Source organism: Falco cherrug, chromosome 6 (genome assembly GCF_023634085.1).
Source record: "Falco cherrug isolate bFalChe1 chromosome 6, bFalChe1.pri, whole genome shotgun sequence".
Classification (NCBI taxonomy): domain Eukaryota; kingdom Metazoa; phylum Chordata; class Aves; order Falconiformes; family Falconidae; genus Falco; species Falco cherrug.
In genome coordinates, this window is record NC_073702.1 from 39077185 (window position 1) to 39094171 (window position 16987).

Below are 16987 nucleotides of genomic sequence, written 5' to 3' on the forward strand. Positions count from 1 at the left end.
GTCATAACGTATCATATCACATCGTATATTTTAACATGAAGCCAAATATTTTGACTGCTACAGTGTGATGGGGCCTCTGTGTGCCCGGCCTTCAGTTTAGTGAATGATCTCAGTGCAGGATTCACATCTCTGTGCCTGTGACTTCAGCATCATTCCCCCATTTGCAGCATTTTATCTGGCCATCCCTTTGTTGCAGTTTAAACTGCTCAAAGCAACTTCACTTCTAGCTCATCCAAAATATGTCATGGTACTGTTCAGTTTTATTGTAGCCATTGCTTAAAGTAAATGAGCATCTTTGAAAACTAGAGTTCATATTAGTTCATGAGAGACACGATAATCAGGATTTTAAAACCACTTTTATTAACAATCCAAAATATTTTCCCAAGAATTAGTCTAGCTTATATTTGCAGCTATTTTCTATTCCTAATGTGGTACTATGGAGCATTTTCCTTTCTCTTTTTTCTTTGCAGTATGTCTGTGGACTAAATGACACCCTTAGAGTTATCACTGGGAGTGACGAGATATTGCTTTTATTCTGTGCCGCTTGCCTGGTGCTTGCCTGCATCTTCTATGCCAACTCCAGTAAAACAGGCCGTAACATTTCAAAGCTACCAGACTTTTAATGTAATGGTCACCATCATTTAAAATAGATGACCACTGATGGTAGTCTAGCTGTTGCTTACACTTCCAAAGTATAACAGCAGAGCAGCCTTTTCCTTCTATGACATGAAATTAAAAAATATGCAGCTCTTTCTTTAAAATGGAGTGCTATTGCTTTCACACCCATGGACAAAATAGAGACCAAAAGCGATGGAAGTTGGACTTTGTAGGTGAGGAGTTGAAGGAGAGGAAGGGATTTCTCTACAAGACGGTACTATGTGATTTAAATTGAATTTTATTTTTTTGGTTACAAAAATAATAGTAGTAGTACCATATAAATGCATACAGATGTATATAATGAGACCTCTCAGTCCTTTGGGCTATAGACTCTTTCATAGGTGACTGAAATTTCCAGTCTTGCCCTTTTATGCAACCAAAACTGACAGAGTCTTTGGCAAATACAGGAAGTCATCCTCCAAGTTAAATAACTGAAGGGAGAAGCTACCAGTTTGTTACTAATATGAAACACAGGTAGGCAGCAGTCACACTGTAAGGGCCACTGTCACGTGCTGTTGCATCGTCTGCCAGTAGCTCTTTGGTTTTAACTTAACTCTCAATTGCTGTTTTGTTCATTCAGCATCAACCAGCATGTACATAATAGAATAACTCCAATTATAGCTTTTCCGTTTTAAACCTTCTTTCTAGTGAGTGCTAGTATAAGTCACGCACCACTTTTCTTTCTGGTGTTAGGTGATGCTGGTTTTGAAGGTAACATATGACATACAAAGCTGCTATTAGAAGGCATTCAAGTATGAGCCTGTATATTCAAATATAAGTCACAGTGTTGTTACATTTATAGGCAAATGCCGTAATTTTTTGCTTTACAAGGAGTTAGAAACTAAGGAGAAAATTAAGTGCGTGTCAAAACTATTCACTGTATTTGAGATACTGAGAAGCTGATTTTTCAGCATTCTCAGCATTAAGTGCCACTTTGTGTGCACAAAGTGCATCTCTCACTGACTTCAGCTGCAAGTGAGACCACTTGAAATTTCAACAGACCAAACTGCAGTGCCTGTTTCAGGGATCAGTGAATTGAGAATTTAAAGCTCCCCTAAGAAAGGAAAGTGTCACTGATTTGCCGTTGTCACATAGAAGTATGTTGAAAAGGCACAGATGGAATCTGTTCTCTGTGCATTTTTGTCTGAGCTGAGACCAGCCAGCCAGCCCCTTCACTGCACTGCTCTGCTAAAATCCCTGGGTATTACCTGTTCTGACAACTGCAGCAAGTTTTCTCTGGAAGAAAACAAAAAAGTATCATCATGTAACTAAAGACCATTACACAGTGAGATCACTGTGTAAAGTTAAGGTGGCAGCCCTCGTTCTTGTATTTCCTAACTTTTGAATATATGGTTTATGGTCTTTAATGTACAGTTAAATACATACCAGTGATACAGTTGAACCTGGATACAACTGTCATAGTATAAAATTACTTTAGAAAAATATAACTGTTGTTGTACAGGACAGGGAATGACCTAGACTAGTATAAGTCTAATTTATACCTGGGGATAAATCAAGATACCTGATTGAAAACCATATCCTCCAAAAATAGCTTTATAAGTGCAAAGCATATGTGTAGTCATGCCTAGGACAGCAGAGTATGACAGCCTACAATTTCACTGGAACTTTAGGTTCAGATTAAAAAATCAGGTACAGCAGAAAAAAAATATTTATTCTGAAGGGGGGGAAAGTGCTGTATTTTTAAGTTACATCTGGGAAATGATAGCTTTCTAAATAAGACAATAAAATAAAATTAGAACATCTCAGGATGTTCTCATCCTCCCCTTGCCTCTGGGCAGGCTCAAATATATCACAGTCATTACAGGTGTGTTGCTAATGTAGTCTTACCTAGTAGTCTTAACTTAGTGCTTACCTAGTAGGTAATCTGAAATGTCTTTGCTGTAGTTGGAGGTCATTGCTCTTTGGCCTGTGCCCCTAGACTCCCCGACGTGCTTGCTCTGCTCTCAGCAGTAGTCTCAGGGGATTGTGAGCACATCTTTATCCTTGGACCCTCCTCTGTACCTTAAACAATCCAGCTGCTGAACTCTTCTTCACCAGTCAGTCTTTCTAGGGGTTCAGGAATTCTTATTCCTCCCCTTTGTTTTTTCTTGACCTGTGTCTCCTCTGAAGTGCAATGTACAGAATTACACCCACGTCTTCAGGAGAACTGTTACCAGTCTGATTAGAGCACAATGTTTACTCTTACCAGATTTGCAGAACTGGAGATAAATTAATTAGTTTTTAATTTCCCGATTCTCTCTTCCCCCTTTGTTAAAGATAGACACTGCATTTGACCTTCTTTCATTGTTCAGTGCTTTTGCTGTCCTCCAGAAGCCTCCAAATGTAACTGTTAATAGGTTAGAGATTGCTTCAGTCAGCTTTGTAAGTATCCTGAAACAAAGTTCATCAGAATTGTTTGTGTCAAAGAAGACTAGTTAGAAAATAGCACCGTTCAGACCACTTGAAAGAATCCTCAGTACATTAAAATTTAAGGTTCGACATTTAAGATTCCCTGAGCAAAAATCCATATTAACAATTCAAAGCTATGAATTAATTTTAAGTGCAACCAGAATATATACTCTGGGAGTTTTTATAAAGTTAGCTGTACTTACTTTAAAAAGGCAAGCAATTGAATTTTCTGGTTAAAGTCTTGTTTAGAACAAGCAGATGCTTCCTGTAAATTGTTGCAGCCCAGTTCTTCTCCTTGGGTTGTCTTGGTGGTTTCAGTGGCATCCCTTGTGGAACAAGATACTGTTCAGTCACACTGAAACCCATGGAGTGAGTTACATGGTGAGGCATGTCTCCATTTAAGAACTGCATGATCAAGCTATTAAGTACATTAAATATATCGAAACAGAAAAATGGGAACTTATTATAAAGTAGTATATGATGCGTATGTTATTTCTTATGCTGTGGTTTAAGGGTATGAGTGACTCAGAAGTAACCCTACGTTCTGCAGATGCACAGACTTTTTTATTTATCTTTGCCTTTTCTATCTCCAGGTACCCAGATGCACCTTGATACAGTTCTGTCATGGGGGCTTATTTATGAGGAGTGGTTTACGCTGTAATGCCCTTAGCTGTCTGTACAAGGGACAGCTCATATAACTGCTCATATAACAACTCAAGTAATGTCGAACTATATTTAAAAAAACCAAACAAACAAACTGCCACTGTTTAATGCAGCATGTTGCAAACCTTACTAATTAATTTATGAATGTAGCTGCTCTGTGTAGAAAGGGAAGATCTGAGAATCAGCAAAGGACAAAGACTTACGGTGGAAAATAACCATCATCTTCCACTGAAGTAAGCAGTCCCTTTTTGGGACTTCATGGTGTCAATTTAGCCACAGCAGATACGAGTTTGTGTAAGAGTGTTCAGCACAGTGAGATAGTATGGGGTCATGCAACCACTGAAATGTCAGAAAACATGGAGAGTTTCTGAGAACCTTCATCTCTTTGGGAGATATTTGGACACTCCACTCTATCTGGTACTTTCACGACAAAACCTGCGATCAAATTTAACACTCTTTATGAAGTTTCAGGTTTTCTTTCCAACCTGAAAATTTGGCTACCATTTCTGAAAAACATGGAGTGTGGGTTGAATTTTCTGCAAATCTGAGCTGACTTGGAAAGAAACTTAAATCATCAAATAAAAAAACCCCAGCATTCCAGCTTTAATAGATTTGGCAGATCTTTTCGTTGATTTAGATATGTCAGAGTTCGAAGTGAAGCCTAAAAGACATGACTCAAAACTAAGAAGAGAGAGAGAGAGAGAGAAACAGGAGACAATTGCTTTGGCCTAGATTCAAGACATGCTATAAAATAATGTCAGCAAGTAATAACAAAGGCTTTTTATTCCTTGCTAAAGTTACAGCAAAAAAATAATATGGAGTTTGCAGTCCTAAGATCTACTATGAGCTGCTTCTGTAATTTGGTGTATGTCATTCCCCCACTACTACCTTAGCTGTCCTGCCTCTAACATGGAGATATTCAGCCTTGATTTTCTCAAGGCATACGTTTAAATTGTCAGTGAAAGCGTTTGAATGTTTGTGGGATGAGTCTGAGGCTAAAATGTTGTTGTTTTGAAATAACAGGTTGACAATGACAGCATCCTGTAAAAACAGTCAAACCTTAAACTGAACAAATAAAATGGAAAAAAAGTCATAGTGAAAGGTTATCACTCAATGGGATTATAGCCTCTTTGAACATTTAAAAGTAGTCTACTTCTTATAGTTTTTTATAATTTCAAAACAATGATTTAGGTAAAAGTTTTTTCCCAAGCCTGAATCACAACTTCTGGTTCTTTTTTCCCTCCTGCAAAATAATACTAGCTTATTTCAGATTAGCTGATCCTGCAAACCATAGCTAAAGTAATTGTGATTGTCACAATAGAATTTCTACTACAGACAGCATAGGATAAAAAGGAACTGCAAAGTGATAGAGATAGAAAGAGAAGACAGAAAGTATGATCAGATAGTAAGTTTGCTTCTACAGTCAAAGGAAAACCATTTGTCTCGTAATTTGGATGCTTAGAAGCAGGTGCGTTGTTTTTTGTTTCTTAATGTCACTCTAAGATAACTCAGTGCAACAGTTTTTGGTTTTGGTTTGGTTTGATTTTTTTTTTCTCACTGTTAGCATATTTTTTTTTATTTACATCAAATGTAATTTTCAGTTCAAAACCATACCATTGTATGTGTTGGCAGATGGCAACTGTGGAAACACCCAGCTGTCCAAAGGGTGCTGCCAGGGGCCACAGGGGAAGCTGCAGGCAGCTGAGGGCACTGTATGAGGGTGATTAGGGAACGTGAGACGGAGGAGGGAACTGTAGATCAAGTTTTAGGGGATATAGGACACACATCCATAGGAAACCAGGATCCGTTCATTTTACTGCTCATACAAACATTAAGTGTGAGAAAGCCTGTTGTATGCTTCTGGCTTGCTTAGCCTAAGGCAGTATTATCAGCCCGATAGCTGCGCTGGTATTGCCTCCATACCTTTCATGAGGGGAAGGGATGAAAAACATGTATTGTATACACAGAAAAGCAGCATGGATTTTCAGTAGGACATTTGTAAAATACAAAATCGATGTTTCTGGGGAAAACCCCACAACTGAACTGCATTGTTATTTATAGGGGCTTCGTGGGTGTGGGGCAAAATTTTGGGTGATTTCTGTGAACTTAACTCCCCTTTGCTGTTTTTCCAGAGCCAGGTCTGTGGAGTTGATATGTTCATGCTCACTTCCACAGTGGCAGGTGCTTTATTCTGTTCTCTTCTGAAACACAAGCCTCTCATTTAGGGATTGCAGTTACAAAAATACATTTAAACATGCCTGGTTTAGGCTAATACTTCAAAAATTATGCCTTGTCAAGAAATCTGGGGAGAAAGAATAGAGGTAAAGATGCTTTTATTGAGAAGAAAATTCTTTAATTATTGAACACACAGTAGTGACTCAGCTGCTGGCCTTTGTTTGATCCTTTCTTTGATGAATTACACAATAACAGTCTGTTCTGAACACACAAATGAATGACAGAAGATCTTCTCTTTTCAATTACATTTCAGCACAGAGACAACCTTTCACAAAACCGCAGCCCAATGTGTTTGTTTCACTTCTGTCTTATTTTCTTCCTGAATAATTGAATTAAAGTGACTCTCTAAGAGAAGGGAAATACACAGATAGCTGACACCTCGCTAGATCATTTTGAAAAGAGAAATATGCTAAATCTAATTAGAACTGAAGAAACACTACCCTCATTTCTGTGTCAGTATTTATAGGCAGAAAAGTTACCAAAATTCATTATTTTTCAGTGCGGTGTTCCTTCTTGTTTCCATAAAAACTAGCAATGCTTTTTGGGAACTACAGTCATTTTTCTTACAGAAATGTTGGAGTGCCTTTGTGAGAATAAAGTATGTTGGCAGGTGGCAAACGTGAGAACACTTGAACTTGGCTTCCAGGCTGAATTTTCATTTATGCTTCTGGACAGAATAAATCAGCAGGGTCTGAGATCCATGCAGTTAGGCAGTGACTAGTCATTGTGCTCTGTGATCACTTTTATTATTTCAGCATGATCGTATCTACCTTTGGAGTTAATTTTAGGTCCAATGAATCCAAGCCATGATTATTTGTGTGCTTGCCTTTATTGTATGAGAAAAGCAGAAAACCTGTAGCTCCTTCTCCTGCTGGAAGCAGATACTCTGCAGTTGCTGGCTTTGAACACTCTGTTCTTTCTGAGCTCAGTTTGCATGCCCACCCTGAGCATGCTATGGAGTAAGGAAGAGGGTCCCCATACAACTGCCACAGGCCGTGCACGCTTCAGACATGAAATTAGACGGAGCTTTGAGGATCTTTCTTCTTTCTGGAGGCTTATAATGCACTGATGGTTTATTTACATATGTATTTGAGTCTTGCACATCTCCATATCAGTCTTAAACATGTTTTATTCATGTTTGTTAACTGCACTCTATGCCTGCCTAATGAATGAATGTTTGCTTTTTTACTTCACAGCATTCTTCTTGATGAGGAGGGCCACATTAAGGTAACAGGTAAGTGAGGAACGGAAAACTTAATGTCTACAAGCTCATTTATTTTTTTTCTGCAGTGTGTTACATGCATCTTGGTCTTTGTTTGGAAAGAGTTTGTTTACAAAAACTCAGAATCCAGAAGAGTTTGAGTGTTGGGCTTCTCTTCTCTGCAATTCATCAAGCATCCATGCTGCACAGCACATGGAGAACATAGCATTTTCTTGGTGAAATTATACTCTCGACTGATATGAAGCATGCAGGCTTGGCTGCCTACCACCATGGATGGAAGGATGCTTCCAATATGACTGCTCACTCCAGATTAAACTCTCTGAGCTATAACTGTGCAGAGGACACCTGGAAAGACATCCCTTTCCCACCCTGGAGATGCTGTCTGGCCATTCTTTTCACTGTGTCCACCTGGGGTTATTATTCCTAATGCTTTGGTTATCTGAGCAAGAATCCTTGCCAGCATTGTCTTCTTCAAACCCAAACTGTGATTTTTTCTGCTTATTTAAACTCCCTCTTCTGCTTTGACCCAGAACCTCATCCTGAACAAAGGAAATGATACACCTGCTTTCAGAATGTATTAACAAATGCCAACCAGGCACTCGACATAGGGAGGGCTTCAACACAGATGTGCCTGTGGCCTTTCTCCACACAGGCAGAAGGGTGTTTCACTGGCTGGTTGGTGTGTTTTGTTTGAATAGTTTAAGTGAGCAAAAGTGTAAATAATCATTTTTATAGGCCTGACAAGTCTTTTTCATTTCAATCTATTTAGATTTTGGTCTGAGTAAAGAAGCCATCGACCATGACAAGAGAGCATATTCATTTTGTGGGACAATAGAGTATATGGCCCCAGAGGTGGTCAACCGACGAGGACACACGCAGAGTGCCGACTGGTGGTCTTTTGGTGTACTCATGGTAATGGAAAAGTTGTCTTTGTTGGAGGGGTGGCTGAAGGAGTGATCAGAGCCCTCAGATAGAAAGTGCCACTTTCAGCAATTATGGGTATATAGAAAAGTAGATGTGTAGTGATTGCTTGATCATTTTCATTGCATCAGCGACAGTGAAGCAGCTGCTCCTGGGAGTATATGAGTGGCATTTGGTGCTATGTTCTCTCTCTTCCTTCTTACAGTCCTTTGCTGTCTCAGTTGGTTAACACGAGTCATGAGTATTTCTGCTGCACAGAAGCAGGGCAGGGCAAGCTTGGAAGAGCACAATCATTTCAGAAGAAATACCTGCTTTTTCACTGACATGGTTTCTATTAGGGAGCAGTTCCTCAAGCAGCAATTTTCAGATGTTCAGGACATCCTCTTAGACAAACTCAGAAATTTACTCTCTTTTTCTACAAAATATAGATTAGAAAGGACATATATTAGTGGGCACCCTGAATGTTTCACAGGACTTCAGTGGTTCTTTTGTCATTCATCTGTCTCCTTCACATCAGCATTGCTGACTCTGGTTCCACTAATGAGATTCAGGTGAGATTTGGACTGGTGGTGGATCTCCTGTAGTCTTATTAGCTGGTGGGAGACTGTCACTCAAAACCTCAAAAACCTCTCTTTTCTTCTGGTGGGAAAAGAAAACAAATACGTACAGGCACTGTACCATCCCTCCTTTCTTGGTTTGCCCCATTTTGCTGTGCCTTGATTATGACTAGTTTGGGATGTTCGCGTTGCCCTGAGTGCCTGCTGATGTTGGTTTTAAAATGGTGTAGTGAAACAGTTTTAAAATAACGGCTCATCACAGTGGGGAAATCATCAGAAACGGACATAAATGTCAATTGACACAGAGGAATAGCTAAGAATTTGTCTTTTACTTCCATGTCTTTGCATTAGATTAACTATCCCAAAGTTGTAGTTTTTCTCCACTGTTGCTTAACCTTTAAGAATCCTGCAAGATATTCTGGAGGTAGTTCAAGTGGAATCAATATGAGAAACTGTGCTAATTGATTTTTATACATGAAAATCAATGAAAAGTTAGTTGAAATGCAACATGAATTTACCAAATATCAGTCATGCTAGATTAATCTGATATTTTTCTTGATGAGACAGCTGTCTTTTTCTAAACAAAGTAAATTAAATGGATTGCATGAGCCTCCATTATAATAAAGTATTTGATACGGTGTGCAAGGGAAATTCAGTAATTGAAGATACTTTCTAGTCCAATAGTTGCCCAAAGGTGGTATCATACCTATACCATCTGTGAATGCATCACAGGGGAAAACACCACAGAGAGAAAAGGGCTATTTCAGCTAAAGACTAATGTTGCCCCAAGAGCAGGTAGGAGTAAACTCTTTGTTAAATGTCGTTAGTCTGGAAAGCAGAAGAAAGCTGCCAACCACTTGAGAAGTGAGGCGCTGGAAAACACTTGCCAAGAAGAGTTCTGCGAGAGGTATCTGACTACAGTGGAGCTGCTTGGCTTATGAGAAGGACCCAATAACATCCTCCTGAGTGCTGCAGTATTTGACACTGAGATGCAGCATCAGCAAAGTTTTTCAGAGAGGTATTGACCCCCCCTCAAACCAGCAATCTAAAATTAGGTGTTCAGGTGCTGACCTGCTTCCTCCAGCACTCATCCAGCCTCTTCAGCCTGTGATGCCATTGTTGCTGAGGAGGACGAACAGAAGATCAAGAATAAGTTGTTTTGTGACACCATTATTTTTTTTAAAGCTATATGAATGCTGTAGGCTTTATGAAACAGTTATTCCCAGCATCATTTTATCAAGCATAGTGCTGTCCCTTGATCGCAAACCCAAACCCAAAAAATGCATTTATTACTCTTATAGGGATACATTCAGATAATGTAGATGATGATGCTTTCTCCTGAAGTGTGCAGCTGCAGGTCTACTCATGTGTTCAGTGCATGGCCACCAATAGGCAATGCAATACAGCGCAGCACTGCAGCTGTGGCTGATACTGCACCTCACCATGGTCATCATGGCTCCCTTGCAGAACCAGGGCAGAAGCATAAATTAACATGGCAATGTGCTTTTCTAGTACAGCTCCATTTCCTGTGGCATAGAAGCTATTTTAGGTAGCTGTTTATTACACTACATACCACAATCTGTAGAGGAAGTTTAAATTCTGTTTACCCTTAAGTAGACAACTGGTGCCATCAAAGGAAGGAAGGATAGGAAGCCAACATGAAAACTAGTGAGAATTTGGGGTGGAGAGGGCCTATATCACTGATCTAGCTTGTTGACAGTAGTTAGTCTAAGTAAGTATTGTAATTTATTATATGACTTTAAAAGGAGTGGGACAGCCTTGTCTCCTATGGCCACAGATCCATTTGTGGATGCTCAGCACTTCTGAACCATATAAGTTTATTCAGGAAAATCAATAGGTTATGTCCCATATAATAGATATATCCCAACGCTTTAGATTTTTTATTATGTATTTAGTTTTGGAGGATAGTTGTGCCTTCTCACTATCTGTCTCCAGTTAAATGATGATATATTTGGTATATAGATTGTTTTTCTTTCACCTGCTAATGAACTCGGCTCCTTCCTCCCTGCTTTTTGCGAGGCTTTTTTTTTTTCCTCCATCTCTTTTTCCATCCCCTCCCCCAGGGACTCAATGTGTTAGAATTAGAAAAGATAACAATCCATATAAAAGAAGACGAGTTAGAGTAAATTCTTTTATCTGTAAGCTAATGCTTTAGGCTTTTGAGTGCTACCACACATCATAGACAAAAGCAGCTGTAATCATTTCAGTCTTTTATTCCTTTTTGAAAATTAGCTGGCTGGGGCAGAAAAAGGGTATTTCCATACACTAAAGGTGTGCTGTCTTTCCCTCTGTTCATTTCTCCTTGTTTTCCTTGGTCTGTCACTTGTATGGTCTATTAGGGAAGCTGATTTTCTGCCAGTCAGAAAAACCGAAGAAAATTAAATGGCAACCAAATGATTTATTAGCATTTCCTCTCTAAGTAATTTGCAATATAATGTGAAATGTACAAAGAAAATACACCAGTTGGCGGGATATGCATAGATTGAAAAGAATTGAATGCAATAGTGTAACTCTCACACCTAAAATTTTGATCAAAAGGGGAACATATTAGGTAGATAGTGATAAAATGGCCTGTAACCTAGCCGTTAAAAGAGCAACCAACCACTCTCTTGTCTGGTCTGTTCTGTGAATAAGGGATTAATGCTACAGTATGAAGAGGCAGGTTGCTGGCAGCTACTTGCCAGCCTGCATTGACCAGGGCACAGGCTAGAATCAAGCTGAGTGATCCTTGAAGGCAACCTTAAATGAGGTGTGTTGTGATTATTAATATCGAAACAAACTTGTCTGAAAAAGTCTAAATTCTGGTCTTGACTTATTCATTATGTTATTAATTATTTTATTATTATTCAGTGGGAGTTTTACTATCAACAACAGTAAAACTTCATTTACTACCAGCTAAGTCTTTGACACAGGCCACAGAACTAAAACCGTTACCTGCTCTGTTCATTTGCTGCTCAGTTGGTTTGAATTGTTTCATGGTAGCTTAGTATGTGTCAATGGGTATAGTTATACAAATCTTGAAATTCACCCTTTCCAAGTATTCTAGAGGACAGTACCTGCTTCTCATGTAGTGTGTGATGACAACTGCTGGGACCCAGTTAAAATTTTGTAGTGGTGAGTTTATGTGCTTTATCATGACCAGACAGATTCTGTTTTCTGCCTTCCTGCATCTTACTCTTTGCATTGGAGATTCTGGATAGGCCATATTCTACAAAACCTTTGTATCAAGAGATCTGAATGAACAAGCAATTGGCTTAAACTATTAAAAAGTTTTGTGTATGACTAATACTTTTTCAGCTGTGCTGCAGGAGCCTGGATGCCCACACTGCCATCTCTGAATCCCAGATAAACTGGTCTGCATGATATAGCACGCACAAGTCTCTTGGAAGGCCTCTCAAAGCAGTGGTTTTGTAGTTCATCATACCAGCTGATTTACAAGGCCACAGACCTCATGGAGTTTGTATCTGGTTTAGTTCAAGAAAAAAATGCTGTACACCTTTGAGATTCATGTGAGCAGAGAGGGGAATATAACTAGAGAAAGAAGAGGTTTGATGACTCATTAGGCAGTCCCAAATAAAAAGAAATGTGTTTATATTCTCAGCAATGTATGAATGTGTAAGTAGTGAAGTCTTCACAATGAAAGAAAATATCCTTTTCGTATTCAAAGTAGTCAGTTCTGTAGTAATTTTGTAGTAGTAAAAATTTTGCATTGAAAAAATCAATGTGAGACATCTAAGCAATACAATCTTCTTTTGCAAAATCCCATCATAACACTTGTTTTATTCCCAGTGCAAGAGATGGGCTTCATGAACAGTATTTTGAATGTTTATGCTAGCCGCTACATGAAGGTATTCAAACCCTTTGCAAACACTAATTCTTTATGCTTCACACCTAGCAAATAATGAAAAATACTTAAAGCATTTTACAAATTATAAAAGTGGGTGGCTGACCAGGTCCAAGCTACTTGGAAAATGACTGGAAGTGCTGTGAGGGGAACCCAGCCATTCTGACAAAAGCATCTCTCTCTGCTCTCCAAAACTGAGTGGTACCAAGTTTCTCTGTAACACTGAATTTTATCTTAGGCTCTTTTAGCAGACTTGGGCTGAAGTAATTTTCACAGTCTGCTCTCCTTCCATCTGCTGGGAAGATTCATCTGGCAATCACCCCAGGCTGTGGATTTTTTCTCATTCATTATCTTTCTCAATGACCTACTAGGGTCACTTCTTGAATGTATTCCCTCAGGAAAGGTGGCCCTCTTTGCCAAGGTCTTCTCACATGTATTGCTTCTGGGGTCTCCAGTGCTGGTGTTTCACCTACTGAAGTTGGAGATTGCCCTGAAAACTAGAGAAGGAAGCACTGCACAGTACGCCAAGACCTAAAGCAGGGGCTGGATTAGATGACTCCTGAGGCCCCTTCCCATCAAGCTTTAATTTTGTGGTTCCCTTAATAGGCAGCTGAACCTGAACAGGGAATATTTGCCTTTCTTGCTGAATATTGGTACAGAAAGGAAGTCAGAGTTGGAGGGAGGCACAGCCTTCTGAAGTACTGGCTAACAGAAGGTGGCCTTCCACAATACCCAGGAAGCAAATCACTGGGAGTCAAGGAGTAAACAGATGGTTTATACAGATGGGGATGTGGGGAGAGTGAAAACTGAGTCTCTTGGCGAAACTATAGGGTCTGCTTTAGGAGCCAAAAACACTACAGAGTTTCTTCACACCTAGGCTCAGCTCCTTGTCAACCTGCTGTGACCCATACAACTCTGTATTCATGTGCCAGGGTGTTAGCAGCCAGTGCTCTCTTCTGTTTGCATGTTTGCGTTTAGCCAGATTTTTGATTTTTTGAAAAAATAAGCAGAAAAACAGGTTGTTATGCAGTAAAGTGGTAGCTTTAACTGATGACATTAACTATTTCAATTATTTTTTTCAGTCTTGTTATTTCATTTTTAACCTTCATTAAATTTAACCAGGACTGCAATTGAGAAACTGATGCTTTCTTCCAGCTGCTGCTTAGTTGAGTTCATGGAAGTAAGAAGCTCTGGTACATTTAACTCATGTAGCTGTCTTTAAATATTGATGTTAAGTGCCTTTTTTCTGAACCTGAATTAATCTTAACATTAGAGCTGCGTAATTGGAGACATGTGGTAACAAAGTGCTAGCCATTAGAGCAGAGCCGTAAATATTCCCTGCAGCCTCCAGGATGGTCATTTCCCCTGCTCCCTCCTGCAACTTCAAATTTCTTTTTTCCTTCCTTCCTTCCTTCCTTGCTCCCTTCCTCCCTCTCTCTCTCCCTCCCACTCTCTTGGACACTGCATCTGAATTTCTCGCCTTTAGGTTTCTTGGCCCCTTGCAGCCACGGTGCATTTGCAGCTCTTTCTGTGATACCGTGGTGGGTAGGAACTAGTCATCTTCTTCTCACATAGTCACTGACCAGGCAGTTGCTTATATCTGTATCATCTGCATCAGCACTGTCAAGCCCATTTCTGCCAGAAGAAATGAGCTGTAGCAGTCATTCAGTACTGTTACATTAGATTTATTATAAAATAATCTGAGCAAGTGTAAGTGAACATTAGGTACTTACCTGAACATAAACTCTTTAGAAATCCTGAGGAGGGTTTGGTACAATACATACCACCTCTGCTGCTGCCCTGGGAAGCAATGTCTCTGCTCCTCATCCTCAGCATATCTGAACACTTTTACCAGGGCTAAGGCAGTAATAGGTCAGAATTACCTTGAAGATGGTGTTTGAGCTCCAGTGTCATTTAGGCAGTTTTAAAAATTCTTCTCCATCGTATTTCTCTCTAGAATACGAGCTGCTTTCCCCCAGGCAGCTCTTCTCTTGACTCTGGTAGGCCAAGCAGGAGTTAACACATTTGTGTTTTCCAGATCTTGCTTATGTTTGTCAGCCGTACACACTTTTAAAAAGCATTTTCTCCTTATTTCTACTATGTCTTTTATCACCTTGAGGTACTTTGTTACTAATGCAGATTAATCCTTCAATTAATTATAGTCAATTAGTAATCTGGCTTCTAAACCTTGCCTCTGCCCTCCTCCCAAAAATACAGTAACAATTTCACGGTTACAGTTTTCTTAACGTTTTTTATGGTATGGCCATATTTAGTCTGGGGAAAAAGAAGAGTCAGGCTGTGGGGCAGTCTGACACAGGTTTTGGCAATGAAAGCATCCTTTTTTTGCACAAATGTGCTTCCTGAGAGCAGTGAAGCTACTTGTGTAATAAGGTACAAAAACTACATAAAGGTTGCAGAGTCTGTCCTACCTTAACAGGTTTTTAATTATAGCAATGAATATTAATTAGTAGGTACTTAATATATTAGAAGGGATCCAAAGTCTGAGTCACAGACATAAGTAACAGTTCTCCTTACCCTCAATGGACATTGTCCTCCTTTGTGCCTGAGCTGCATTATGTTCTTGATGTCTTGGTGTTTGTCATATGTGATGCATAACCTTCATCATCCCTCAGTCAGAGGAACCAGCTGCCACTCATACCCTCACAAAACACGGTGGCAAGAGCTGCGTGAAAGATCTGGTATAACAGGCAAGCTTCTTTAGCTGGGGTTTTTGTAGTTTTTATTACAAATGTGAAATTCCTGTCAAATTTACTGAAAGCACTGATCTGTTTCAAAGGAACCATAACTGACTGATGTTTTCACGTGTACATTAAGCAAATCTTTGATGATGATTGCTAAGTTTTGCTTTGAAATTTGGGTTCAGTTAAATGTGACACTTGCAAAATTAATCACTAAATACAGCCAGGGAAACCAAAGTGGGAGAGAAAAAAGCACACTCAAATGCCTTGAGAATGTGGGGGTTCTGCATGTTTCTCCTACAAAGTATAGCAGTGGCACCTCTAAGTGGTGCAAATATACAATCAAAAAAGTGATTCAACTCAAGCTAAAAAGATGGGGAGTGACATGTTGAACCCATTTTCCTTGCATGACAGCCATACCCATTCAGACTAAGGGTCCCTCCAGACCAATATCTCGTCTCCAGCATTGGCCATAAAACAGGTGCTGGAGGAAACAGCATATATGATGACACTTCTTCCCAAACATACCAAAACTTGGCCCCAAGTATCAGTGTGAACAGCTTGTAACAAGACTCTTGAACAAAACAGTCATGTTGGTCCTCCATGTTCTGCGTAATCCAGACTTTCTGTGTCATTTTCTTCTGAAGTACAGCTTGTTGGACCATTTCTTTTCCTCAAGTTTTCAGTTGTGTAAGGTGGATGTAGTATCTGTCAGCTATGCAGAACATCTCAGTGCTCATTTGATTTACCATTTTGTTGTTACTCCACAGTTTGAGATGCTGACAGGATCATTACCCTTCCAGGGAAAAGACAGAAAGGAGACAATGGCACTCATTCTCAAGTGAGTACCGAAACCACTTTCATTCCTCTAACTACGATGGGCAGCCTATGGGTCCTAAGTATATGAAAGGCAGAGAATAATAATGTGCATAATGTGCTTTTCAAAGCTATGTGAGGCATGAATTTGGTAAGACACACACAGCTGATGCCTGCATGTGACTCTAAAATTGCCTTCAGAATAAATAGTAGGAAGTGAATTGCTCAGAGAGCCTTGCAAAAGAGATGTATCATACTTTCTGTAATAATAATGTCATTATCCACAGACAAGTGGGAACAGTCAAATTTCTGCAGGACAGCATATGTCTTGTTGTTGCCAAGTTAGAAATCTTTTCCTTTACAAATTTCCCATTCATTTAATGTTAACTGCAGACATAAATACTTGAAGCTTATCTTTGCTCAATATTACATTTTTGCTCTGTAGCAGTGAATCACCAAGGGAAAAGCTTTATTGTCTTTGATCAATATGTGGTTTAGTATAATTATTTTCATGAATTTTTGTTTGTTTGTTTAAATTCCTCGGGATTTCCGAATTTATTCCAGCAAGCTAAAAAAGTGGAAAAAATTCTGTAGTGAATGACCTATTTAGGTTGAAAAAGGTGTTAGGAGATTCATTAGATGTACTCTACCACTAGTGAAGCCAGTAGTAAAGCCTTCTGTATCAGGTCCTCACTCTGCATTGCAATTATGCTGAAGCAGCCTTTGCATCTGCCCATCCTGACTACTACAATTCCATTTTTTAAACCACAGTAGGATGGAGAAAATTTTTGAAAAATCTATTTTCTTTTCAAGTGTTGTGTTCTTTCAGAGCCAAGCTGGGAATGCCACAGTTCTTGAGCATAGAAGCCCAGAGCCTGCTGCGAGCCCTCTTCAAAAGGAACCCCTCCAACAGATTAGGTATGTGTGTGCATTTGACTGGGGC

General features: G+C 39.5%; 1 protein-coding gene across 3 annotated transcripts in view; it reads left to right on the forward strand.

Moving 5' to 3' along the window:
- RPS6KA2 (ribosomal protein S6 kinase A2) overlaps positions 1-16987 on the forward strand; it is a 321408-nt gene that overhangs the window by 244664 nt on the left and 59757 nt on the right. For all 3 annotated transcript variants that reach the window (XM_055714505.1, XM_027810973.2, XM_005443111.3), the window contains 4 exons: positions 7161-7198; positions 7956-8098; positions 15999-16069; positions 16874-16962. In XM_055714505.1, coding sequence (XP_055570480.1) covers positions 7161-7198; positions 7956-8098; positions 15999-16069; positions 16874-16962 — 341 coding nt within the window. The remainder of the gene's footprint in view (positions 1-7160; positions 7199-7955; positions 8099-15998; positions 16070-16873; positions 16963-16987) is intronic.